Below are 12070 nucleotides of genomic sequence, written 5' to 3'. Positions count from 1 at the left end.
TCAGAAGCAGACATATTTTGTTTTCAGGTGCTCATTGAAATCTGCCTAACCTCAGTACACTCCTGGAAACTTTCTAGTTAGCCACACAAGACTTGAAGAACTGAAGAAAATTATGGAGAGAGGCATGGCTTCTTAGGGGTTTTGGCATTTTAATGAGCCCCATGGGGTTTTTGGTGCTGAGCCCATGAACCACAGATGCTGAGAAGAGAGTGAAGAAACCTCTCAGGAAGTTAAAGTCAGAAGCAAATCCCAAGTTTCTTGGAGCGTTAACAGGTCCCCCTGAGGGCCATTACCAACAAAGTCTCCCCAGGGGCTGATTAGAGCCGAAAGTTGGAGGCCCTGATTGCAGGCAGGCAAACGGAATGTGCAGGTGGCTGTGATGCCAAGTCAACCTGGATGTGTGTTATCAAGCAGAGCAGCCAGGCACTGACAGCCAGCCCCTGGGCAGGGTGATCCTTTCCATCATGCATTGCTCAGGGCTCTTCCTGGGGGCAGTGTGTGGGTGGGGGTGTGCAATGCCAAATGCTAGACCATGATACGGCACCTCCTGGGCTCCCGGGGGACAAGGAGGCAGCAAGGCCACAGTGCTTTAAGGAATGGTGTCTTCTCATGGGCCTTGGTGGCAGAGACACCAGCCATAGCCAAGAGGACAAAGACCTGGCTGTGTTGGGAGGTTTCAGCCTTGGCAGTGCCCTCCGCCATCTCCACCACAGGCTGTCCTATGCTTTCCCACACCTGTGCCTGTTTCCCTGTGTACTGTAGACACTCAAGCTGCTTCCCCACCTTGCTGTCAGCCCGGGATATCCTGACCTGTCCTAATCTGTAGTCTTCCTGTCCTCACTTGCTTTTCCTTGAAACACAAAGCCAGGGGCTGAACTCGGACTCCCTCTGGGTGACCTGTAGCACCACAGCACTGCCCTACGAGTGACATTTTCTTTTCCTAATGTCACATCTAAAGCTCAAAAGCTGCTGATTGTGACTATTTCCCCTTCTCATGCTGTTTCCCACTACCAAGAAAAGCTCTATCATCTCTGAAACCACCCTCGAAGCAGTCACAGGCTCCTACTCTACTGCCCTTTGCCTCCACTTCAGCAGGTCCCTCAACCTCTGCTCATGGACAGGTTTATTCCTGCCTAGGTGCAGGACTTGACACTTCTCTTGTAAATCTTCATGAGGTATCTGTTGTCCAAATCACCTCAGTTTCTCAAGAGTCTTCTGGACTAAAGTTCATCTGTGTCAAAATGAAAAAAAAAAGCAAAAAAACCCAAACCCCAAACTAAGCCAAAACAGCACCAATGAGTTAAGGGTAAGCAGGGGTGGGGTGGGCTGTACGGGAACAATCAGAATGGTTAAAGATACAAATTTAGAAGGGGAGAAAATAGGAAAAAAAGGAAATTAAAAGTGAAACAAAGGATGGATCAAGACTCTTTGGGGGATTCCTGCCAAGAAGCCCTGCATCTGAATAATTCTGCCTGGGGGAGGACAAGAAAGCTGACCTACTTCCACTGTCACAGGGAACCTGCATCCTTTCCCTGACATCAGCGAAAGAAGATTAAGAGTGGGAAGAATCATGGACTCCTTCCGGGTGGAAGGGACCTCAGGAGGTCCCTAGTCCAATCTCCTTGCTCACAGCAAGGTCAGCTCTGGGGTCAGACCAGGTTGCTCCGGGCTTCATCCAGTCTGGTCTTGGAAACCTCCAAGGCAGGAGACTGCACAGCCTCTCTGAGCAACCGCTTCCAATGCTTGACCATCTGCATAGTGGAAAAGCTTTTCCTTATCTCCTGCATGAATGTCCCTTCTTTCAACTTCTGCCCATTGCCTCTTGTCCTCCCACTGTGCACCCTGGTGAAGACCCTGTCTCCATCTTCTTGATGACCTCCTTGCAGCTGTTGGAAGGCTGCTGTGAGATCCCTCCAAAGCCATCTCTTCTGCAAGTTGAACAAGCCCCATTTCCTCACAGAGCAGGTGCTCCAGCTCCCTGACTATTGTGAGGGCCTCGGCCAGATTTGCTCCTAGTTATCAGCCTCTTTCGTTCCCTGGGAACCCAAAACTGGATACAGTATTCTCTACGTGGTCTAAGGAATACTGACTAGGAGACGATCATCATTTCCCTCAGCCTCCTGCCTGTGCCCCTGCTCAGACAGCCCACGATGCTTCTGGCCTTCTTTGCTGCCAGGCAATGCTGCTGGCTCCTGTTTTGCCTCTGTCGCCCAGGACCCTCAGGTCCTTTTCCACAGAGCTGCTCCCCAGGCACTCAGGCCCCAGCCTGTAACACTGTGGGGTGTTGGTTAATCCCAGGTGCAGGACCTGGCATTTGTCCTTGTTGAATTTTGTGAGGTTGCTGACAGCCCATTCCTCCTGCCTGTCCATGTCCCTCTGAGTGGCAGCCCTCAAGCATAACACCTGCCCCCCGCCTCCAGTTTTGGGTCCTCAGCAAGCATGATGAGTGTTGCCTCTTCCATGTCACTAATAAAGTTGTTGAACAGGACAAGTTCCTGGAGAGATCCCATGGTGCTCCACTTCTCCCTGGCCTCCAAGAAGAGTATTGTGCACTCACCACTGCCCTCGGAGCCTGACCACCCAACAAGTTCTTTAGCCATCTGGTTGTCCACCCATCTAGACGGTAAAGTTCTAAATTGTATTCCACAAGAATATTGTGGGAGACAGTGTCCAACACCTTGCTAAAATCAAGTTGAAAGACACTTTCTGCTCTCCAACCACCAACAGACCTATTTAATCATAGAAGGCAATCGGGCTCTGGGGAGGCCATGTCAAGTGCTAATCCACATATAGAAAAGGAATTCCTGCCTGCAAGAATTGCAGTAGCTATTGCCAGAGATGACAGGATCAAGGACCATTCAGGTCAGAAGGGACCTTGGGAGCACTCTGGTCCAACCTCCCGCTCACATGGGGATCAACCCTGAATTCACAGCCTCAGTGCTTTGTCCAGCTGTGTCCTGAAAGCCTCCAAGAAGAGAGAGTCCATAACCTCTCTGGACCCTTCTTCAAATGCTTCAGGATCCTCATTGCTTTTTCTCCCTTATATACAATTTTAACTGCACTTGTGTCAGCTTATAACCATTGCCTCTCATTCTCCTGCTGTGAATTGCTGTAACAGCCTCATTATTTATTGGTGGCAACCTTGCATTGGGAAGCTGCTGTGAGTTCCCCCCCCAGAAATCTTCCGTTCTCTGTGCTGAACAAACCCATTCCCTCAGCTTCTCCCCACAGGGCAAGTGCTCCAGCCCCCAACCACCTTGGGGGCCTGCCACTGGACTCACTCCATGGGATCAACAGTGTTCTTCTGCAGGGAGCCCAGCTGGATGCAGTATCTAGATGGGCTCTAATGAGTGTTGAGTAGAGGGGGATAATCACTTCCCTCCATCTCCTGGCTCTGCTCCTGTTCATGCAGCCCAGGACAATGTGGCCTCCACTGCTGCTAGGTCACGCTGCTGGCTGATGTTCAGCTCGCTGCCCACAAAGTCTCCTAGGTCCTTTTCCAAAGAGCTGCTGCCCAGCTGGGCACTCCCCAGCCCATATCACTGCAGGGTGTTGGTCTACCCCAGGTGTAGGACCTGCATTTGTCCTTGTTGAAGTTCACAAAGTTCCTGACAGCCTCTTCCTCCCTCCTGCTGAGGGCCTTCTGAATGGCAGCCCTCAAACACATGACTGTTCCTCCTGAGTAGGTGTCACCTACATGCGTGATGAGAGTTGCATCCTCCAGGTCACTGATGAACCTGTTAGACAGGAGAGGTGATAGTATGGACCCCTGCATACTCCACCTTTACCTAGCTTCCTGGTCAAGCATGACCCATTCAAAAAAAACCCCGACATTGATCATCCAACCAGCTTTTTAACCACCCAGTTGTCCACCCATCTTATCATAAAGCCTTATTGTATTCCTCATTGTCCTTGCGATCTGGGACTCCACTATTCCATAGTCACTGCAGCCAAGGTTTCCACAGATTATCACATCCCTGATCAGTGCTTCCTTGTTGTGTGAGTACCAGATCCAGGTGAGCATCACCCTTCTTGGCCCATCAGGGAGCTGTGCTTAGAAGGTGTCCCTGACACCCTCCAGAAATCTCCTGGACTGCTTGCACCATGCTGTGTGCCCTTCCAATGAATGTCAGGGAGATTAACCCACCCCCCACCCCCCCATCCCGTAAGAACCAGGCCCTGTGACCCACTGAGTTCCTCAGGTTGCTTAAGGGAGACTGCATCCACCTCCTCACCCTCACCTCACCATCACAACATCACCTTTACGGTGATGTTCATGCACAAGCTCTCACCCAAACCTTTGTCCATCCCATGCAAGAGCTCCATACATCTGAGCTGTCCCTTCACAAAAAGGGCATCCCCCCTGCTCATCTTCCCCAACTGTCTTGCCTGCAGAACTTGTACCCTGCCATCACAGCCCTCCAGTCATGTGAGTGGTCCCACCTCATCTCAGTCATTCCAACCATGTTTCAGTCCTGTGACAGCTTGTGCATCTCCATTTGCTCCTCTGTGCTCCTGGCTGCATGCACTTGTGTTTATTTGAGTTGCAGAGCCTTGGCTGGGGCACAGAGAACAGATTGGTCATGGTGAAACCTGTTACCATGAGCCAAAGACACCATGTGTGCAATGGCCCCACTTCAGAGCAGAGACATGCTGGCACGGATAGCAGGTGGCAATGTAATGGTGAAAGGAGGTTCCCACTAAGAGAGCAAACCCTGCAGTGCCCAAGGCCAGGGAGAAACAGAGCTGGGCTGTACTGAAATGGCAGGAGAGGGGTTTGCTGCCTGAGCTGATTCACAGCACCATGAGGCCTGTGACAGAGGTGAACTGATCTGCAGGAAGGAAAAGGAGCCACTGAAGAAGTCCCTAGGCCAGGGCAGCCTGTAATTTGGCACCCTGAGGTCATCATTAGCCCAGTCCCTGGTCATATCATCTGGGGGTGTGAAGAGGTTCATGGGGAGGAAAGCTAGAAGGTTTTAAGGGGCGGAGACTAGAGCAGAGACCTTGGTGTGATGTGCCTCTCCCATTTATGAAGCATGCTTGAATGTAGATGGGATGGACTTGGCCTAAAGGCAGTGGTGGGATCCAGTTGTTTGGGCACTGATAGGAAACCTGAGATGCCCTGGGGCGCTTGCCCAGCAACCACTCCAAAGGGGCATGGTTTTCCTGTAGGTCCCATGCTGTATCTGCTAGGGACCTGTGGTTGTGCTGGACACCCCAGGCATCCGACATGGCCCTGCAGGCCTATTTCTCTGTCACTGAATCAAGTGCCTGCACTGGATGACATCAGGTGTTTGCAATGTTGGGACCTGTCTGTGTCTCAGCTTCCTAGTGAGTGGAGCTTGATAGCAGTGTGCATCCAGTATGATTTCAGGTGGCCAAGGCAATTCCCCACTTGGCCCCCAATCATGCTCTGGAAGGATGTAGGTCTGACACTTGCTCCGTCAGAGCAAGCAGACACTGGCACATGCCTTGGACCACCTCTGTCTCTTCACATGTCACCAGGTGTTTGCGTGCGAGCACCTGACTCCCACCCTCCATCTCCAGGGATTATAATGGGAGCATAGACCAAGATCTCGCATGCAGACATCCATTTTGTGCTCACTTGTGCCTGGACAAAGGGAATCCCACCTCCTGTGTGTTTGTGGAGGTCATGGGAGTTTGCTGAATCCTATGCCAGCCCATGGCCTTTTAAAGCAGCCTGAGAAGCCCAAACTGACTCATCGGAATTAATACCTGAACAATGAGAAAATGAACTCTGTTCTTGTCCCTACCTAGGTGTCCTGCCTAGTTACGAGATGGGAAGAGGGGCTTCCAGAATGGGATGTTTCCACCTCTTGCAAATAACCATCCTCTGATGAGACAAATTGCAATGCTGGAATCAGTCTTCCTTCAGTGTTTAGAAAGGGACCATCGGTGATTATTTTAGTTTATTGCAGTGAACATTTCCCAGGAGGAGGGAGCACGAGGGACAGAGAAATTTGTGTCTTCAGCTGGGCCTCTGCTCCTGAGTGGGACCAGGCTCCTGGGGTGGAGGGAGCTCATGGCAACCTGGCAGCACTGGCCAGACACAGCTGTGTGCAGGAGCAGCTCCTCTGCAAAGAGCTGCAGGGCTGCGGGCACTGCCTGCTGCTGCTGACATGAGCTGAGAGAAGGCAGAGAGAAGTGGAAGGCAGTGTGGAGTGGGAGGAGAGAGGAGAGCTGCTTGTGGGAGGAATCTTCACAGCCCTTGACACAGTAAGTCTCTGGCTGCAGGGCAATGCTACTGAGGTTTCTCAAAATGTCTTAAAATGCATCCAGTCAAACTATTAGATTTTTAAGGATTGCTCTTCTGGCTTCTCCTTTGCAGAGGAGGGGGAGATGCTTCAGAGCAGGGATTGCTTGCCACATCGTCACAGGGACAGGGCATCCTGCTCCCTTCTCCAGGGATGCTGCAGGCAGGGGTGTGAAGCCTGGTGTGCTCACAGGTCTGCCCAGGGCTGTAATTCAGAGCAGTGTCCCTGCACCCCAGGGTGCTGTGTGCCTGGAGCAGTGACTGCTGCCTGCCAGGTTCAGCACTCAGCCTGCCCATGGAGCTCCCCACGGCACTGGGGAGAAACTGTGGGTGGGAGGAGAGACCCCTGGCAGGGGGGTCTGGGGAAGGTCCTGCCAGGTGGGTGCTGTGGGGAGAAGCTGTGGGTGGGAAGAGAAAGCCCCAGCAGGGCAGGTTCATTCTCCTGCTGAGAGGGTGCTGTGTGGGTCAGGGCTGCTCTCAGCTCCAGCTCACTCTCAGGACATTTCTGGAGGAGACTTTCCAAAAGGAAGGTCAAGGCAGGAGAACCACGAAAGGGAAGGAGTTGTCATGAGTGTGTTTTCAGTTTTTTTCTCTTTGGGTGGGGTGAAATGGCTATGGGTCTGTCAGGTTTAGGCAGGGGACAGAGGCTCCAAAACAGGGACACTGAGAGAGCAGCAGCTCTGGGAGGCACTCAGCAAATGCCTTCCTCCACCCTGAAGCCTGCAGACAGAGCCAGCAGCACCTTTCCAGCCTCACCAAGGTTTGTCTCCCCTGCTCCATAGCACCTGCAACCACGGAGGTGCCCTGGGCAGTGTCCTGCCCCCGGGAGGTTTCTGCAGGGCAGAGCTGAGCACCCAGCGGGTGGGATGGGGTCTGTGAGCACTGACAGGGGAGAGACGTGGGGACAGAGAAACAGCTGCCCGCAGGGACGGCTCCAGGCAGCAGAGTCATGCTCAAAGTGTGAGAGGAAACTCTCAGTTCCAGCACCTCCTCTCCTCTGCCAGCCAGCACAGCCCTCTGCTCTCAAGGCTGTGGGGTCCCGGACAGGAGTCGTTTCCTCGACAGCTGGACATGCAGGAGAGGAGACACTCCTGAGTGCCCCTCTGTGCCTGCCTGTCCCTGCCTCCCTGGGCACAAATAGCATGGTATTGCTCCATGTTTCCCACCTGCCCATGCTGCCCTTGTCCTTCCCCTTGGACTCTCTGGGCAGGGTGGTTTCTGATGCAGTTCAGACAACACTGACCCTGCGTGTCCTGCCATGCAGACGTGTCCTTGACAGTGAGGTGCCCAAGTGCCCCTCTAGCCTGTGGGGCTCTGGGCAATGCAGTGTGGGGGGCTGGGAATGTGCCCACTCTCTCGTCAGGACACCCCATCCTTAGGACATTCTGCCTTTTCTCTGGGGTGTCTGGCTGGGCTGCAGCTGCCCTCCAGAAGGGCCCAGCTCTCCCACTGCAGCTGGGTGTTATCTAGGTGCCCCAGGGAGAAGCCACCTTGATATTGAGGCCATGGACATGCTGCTGGGAGGCTGGATGGGGGCAGCTGGAAGGAGCCCGATGTGTTGCTGGGTAGAAGGGGAGGGCTGAGACCTGCCTCACACACCCTCAGAATGAGTGCTGATGGGCACTTTGGAAGTGGATTCCTCTGCTCTCCATGGTGTCATTTCTTTTTTGTGTAATACGGGTGCAACTGTCCTCCACCTCCGAGGTGGGAGCACAGGGCAGCTGAGAACAAGACGGACAGGCCAGCTCTCCTGCCTCTGCACTAAAGCCAGAGGGAATCCTTTTGCCTCTCTGGAATCACAGCTGGTCCCTCTGAGTGCAGCAGCAATGCTGAGGATTTCTACCTCCAAGATGTGACAGAGCCAGCTAAAGAAAACAAGCCTTAAAATATTATGAGTGGATTAAATCTGACTGGAACTGGGAATATAAATTTTGATTACCCTTGTTTCCATGTACACGGTACTGTAGGTCAGGGCTGACTCCTTTGGAGCCCATGGGCATAGGCCCCTGCTCCTCATGGCAAACTCAGCCAGCACAAACCAGAGCTCAAGCCATGGAGCTCAGTGACAGTACTATCGAGACAGGGAGAGGTAATGTGTGTGTGTCTGGGGGAGGTTATGAGAAAGTTTTGCTCAGAGAAGTCTGTCCTACTTGTCAACGTCTCTTCTTCCTTAGAGAATCTCCCTGTGTCCAGGGGAATTAAATGTCCAACAGCAGCTCCTTCAACGAGTTCCTCCTCCTGGCATTCACGGGCACACGGGAGCTGCAGCTCTTGCACTTCTCGCTCTTCCTGGGCATCTACCTACCTGCCCTCCTGGGCAACGGCCTCATCATCACAGCCATAGCCTGCGACCACCACCTCCACACCCCCATGTACTTCTTCCTCCTCAACGTCTCCATCCTCGACCTTGGCTCCATCTCCACCACTGTTCCCAAATCCATGGCCAATTCCCTGTGGGACACCAGGGCCATTCCCTACTCAGGGTGTGTTGCTCAGGTCTTCTTCTTCTTTTTCTTATTTTCAGCAGAGTATTGTCTCCTCACAGTCATGGCCTATGACCGTTTTGTTGCCATCTGCAAACCCCTGCACTACGGGACCCTCATGGGCAGCAGAGCTTGTATGAAAATGGCAGCAGCTGCCTGGGCCAGTGGTTTTCTCCATGCTCTCCTGCACACTGCTAACACATTTTCAATACCACTCTGCCAAGGCAACACAGTGGACCAGTTCTTCTGTGAAATCCCCCAGATCCTCAAGCTCTCCTGCGCAGACTCCTACCTTAGGGAAGTGGGGATTCTTGTGATTACTGCGTGTTTATTCTTTGGGTGTTTCATTTTCATTGTGCTGTCCTACGTGCAGATCTTCACTGCTGTGCTGAGGATCCCCTCTGAGCAGGGCCGGCACAAAGCCTTTTCCATGTGCCTCCCGCACCTGGCCGTGGTCTCCCTGTTTGTCAGCACTGGCATGTTTGCCTACCTGAAGCCCCCCTCCATCTCCTCCCCAGCTCTGGATCTGGTGGTGTCTGTTCTGTACTCGGTGGTGCCTCCAGCAGTGAACCCCCTCATCTACAGCATGAGGAACAAGGAGCTCAAGGAAGCACTGAAAAAACTGATTCAAGTGGTACTAGTTCAGCAGGAATAAGCTGCCCATCCCTCTTCACAGCTGATTTCTAATTTTCTCAGACAACTCATGTGCTTTGGGCACCTATGTTTGTTCAGAGGTATTTAAATTCATCCCACTTCTCCAGAGGCACAAACCAAGTCTGTCTGACCCAGAGGCCTTCTGTGAATGTGTCTGTCACTGTGTCAGAGCTGGCCTGTCTCTAATAAAAGGGGATTTCCTCAGTGCTGTGTTTGAAAGTTGGTTTCTTCTTCCAAAAGCTGGAGCAAAGAATGCACTCAAGGACTTTCACCATGAAAAGGCCTCTTCCTTTTCAGACTCTCCATGGACCCAAGGCGATGAGCTCATGGGGTGCTGTGTTAGGGAATGAGGGCTGCATTCAGCTCTCACTTGTGGGTGCCCAGTGCTGTTGGAGGTGCTGAATGGTCAAGCGCTATCTGCCTGGGACTGTCTGCCCTGTGACAGGACTGGTGACAGATGTCCACAGTGGGGACCCTGCAGGCAGAGGGAAGGGAGCCTGCAGAGTGGTTCATGCCACCTTCATGGAAAAAACATATGCTGCATCTCGGGACACACCTGAACACAGCCTGAGCCATTTGAAATGTCCTGTGATTGTTCAGAGCATCATCTGCAGCCACAGACCCCTTGGTAGGGGGTTGTCAGGTGCAATGATGCCCGTCCAGCTGGGTCTGCTTCTCACCCCAACCACCACGGCCAGTGCAGAGTCACCCCGTGGCCCTGGGGCACCACAGCCCGCTCGCTCTGCAGAGCAGCACCACCAGCTCGGGGCCCTGCGGGGAGCACAGGGGAGGCTCCAGGAGTGGCCAGGCAGGCCAGCACTGATGCACTCCCTGGGTGAGGACACACAGCGGTGGGTTTGTGGGGCAGAGCCAGGTCTCGTGGAGGGGAAGCAAGACATGCCGGGTGCAGGAGAGTGGAGGCCATTTGCAGCCCTGGCTGCACAGCCCAGGTTTATGGGCAAGTCTTGCTGTGCGGCCAGCTCATTCCTGCTGGGCTCAGTGCCTGTATGGAGGGGAAGAGCCAGGCCTAGGCAGCCTCTCTCCTGGCCCAGACCCCAGCAGGCCCTGGGGACGGCTGTGTGCTGACCCCTGTGTGGGACATGGCCAGGGCTGGGCAAGGTGCAGAAACTGTGGGGGCTGCCAAAGCAGGAGGGCTGTGGGGAGATGGGGCACCAAAGACTGTCGCAGGGACTGTGCCAGGGGGATGTTGGCCTGGCCCATGAGCTCTTGTTCTTGCTCCAGCTGTTGCTGGAGCAGAGGCCGAGGACCACGAGGTCCCTCAGGCAAAGCTGTGCTCCTTGGGGAGCTGCCCTGAGCACCACAACAGGCAGAGCTGTCAAGATTTGTCAGAGGAGAACATGTTACCAAAGACCTCATGTATGCAAAGACTTTGATTGGAAGTGGTGACATGCTGGCATAGATAGCAGGTGGCAATGTAATGGTGAAACGAGGTTCCCCCTAAGAAAGCAAACCCTGCAGTGCCCAAGGCCAGGGAGAAACAGAGCTGGGCCATGCAGGAATGCCAGGAGAGGGGTTTGCTGCCTGAGCTGCCTCTGCAGCACCTTAGGGCCTGTGGCAGACTTGAACCAATCTCCAGGTAGAACAGGGTGTGACTGAAGAAGCCCCTGGGCCTGGGCAGCTTGTGATCCAGCCACCCTAAGGACACCGTGAGCCCAGTGCCTGTTCTTATCATATTGAGGAGTGAGAAGACATTCAGGGAGAGGAGAGCTAGAAGGGTTGGAGAGGGTAGAGACTAGAGCAGAGACCTTGCTGTGATGTGCCTCTCCCATTTAGGAAGTGCACTTGGATGCAGACAGTGCAGATTTTGCCTAAAGACAGTGCTGGGATTCATTTGTTTGGGCACAGGCAGGAAACCTGAGATGCCCTGGGACACTGGCCCGGCAACCACTCTGAAGGGGCATGCTTTTCCTGTAGGTCCCATGCTGTATCTGCTAGGGACACGTGGTTGTCCTGGACATCCCAGGCATCTGAAATGGCCCCACAGGCCTATTTCTGTGTCATTAAATGAAGTGTCTGCACTGAAGCACAATAGCTGTTTTTAACATTGGGATCTTCAGGTGTCTCAGCTTCCTAGTGAGATGAGCTGTGGTTGTAGTAGGTATCCAGGGTCATTTGAGACGACCAAGAAGATTCCTCACCTGGCCCCCACCTGATGCTCCAGAAGGATGTGGGTCTCATAGTTGCTCCATCAGAGCAAGCAGACACTGGCACATGCCTGGGACCACCTCTGCCTCTTCAGCTGTCCCCAGGTGTTTGTATGTGTCCAGCTGACTCCCACCCTCCATCTCCAGTGATTCCAATGGGAGCATAGACAAGGAGCTCCCATGCAGACACCTCTGTTGTGCTCACTTTGGCTTGGTAAGGGGAATCTCACCTCCAGTATGTTTGTGGGGTTCACAGGAGGGATCTGAATCCCACTGCATCCCAGAGGCTTCTAAACTGGCATGAGATACCCAGGGAGACTCATCTGCAACAACACCTGAACCATGTGTCCATGAGCTCCCTTCTTGTCCCTTTTCTAGGTGTCCTGCCTAGTTAAGAGACAGGAATAGGGCCTTGCAGAGTGGGACATTTCCACTATCATAGGTAGTCATCCTCTGATGAAATAAACTGCAGTGTTGGAATCTGTCTTTCTCCA

General features: G+C 53.4%; 1 protein-coding gene across 1 annotated transcript; it reads left to right on the top strand.

Moving 5' to 3' along the window:
- Positions 1-8476: 8476 nt before the first annotated feature.
- On the top strand, positions 8477-9379 carry LOC135326236 (olfactory receptor 14A16-like; the record flags this gene model as incomplete). The annotated part of the gene is made up of 1 exon (XM_064504086.1): positions 8477-9379. A coding segment is annotated over exon 1 (903 nt), but the record flags the coding sequence as incomplete, so codon positions are not given.
- Positions 9380-12070: the final 2691 nt, after the last annotated feature.

Source organism: Dromaius novaehollandiae, unplaced genomic scaffold, assembly GCF_036370855.1.
Source record: "Dromaius novaehollandiae isolate bDroNov1 unplaced genomic scaffold, bDroNov1.hap1 HAP1_SCAFFOLD_37, whole genome shotgun sequence".
Taxonomy (NCBI): Eukaryota; Metazoa; Chordata; class Aves; order Casuariiformes; family Dromaiidae; genus Dromaius; species Dromaius novaehollandiae.
The sequence above is the reverse complement of the archived record's forward strand: the minus strand, read 5'-3'. Positions and strand labels throughout refer to the sequence as shown.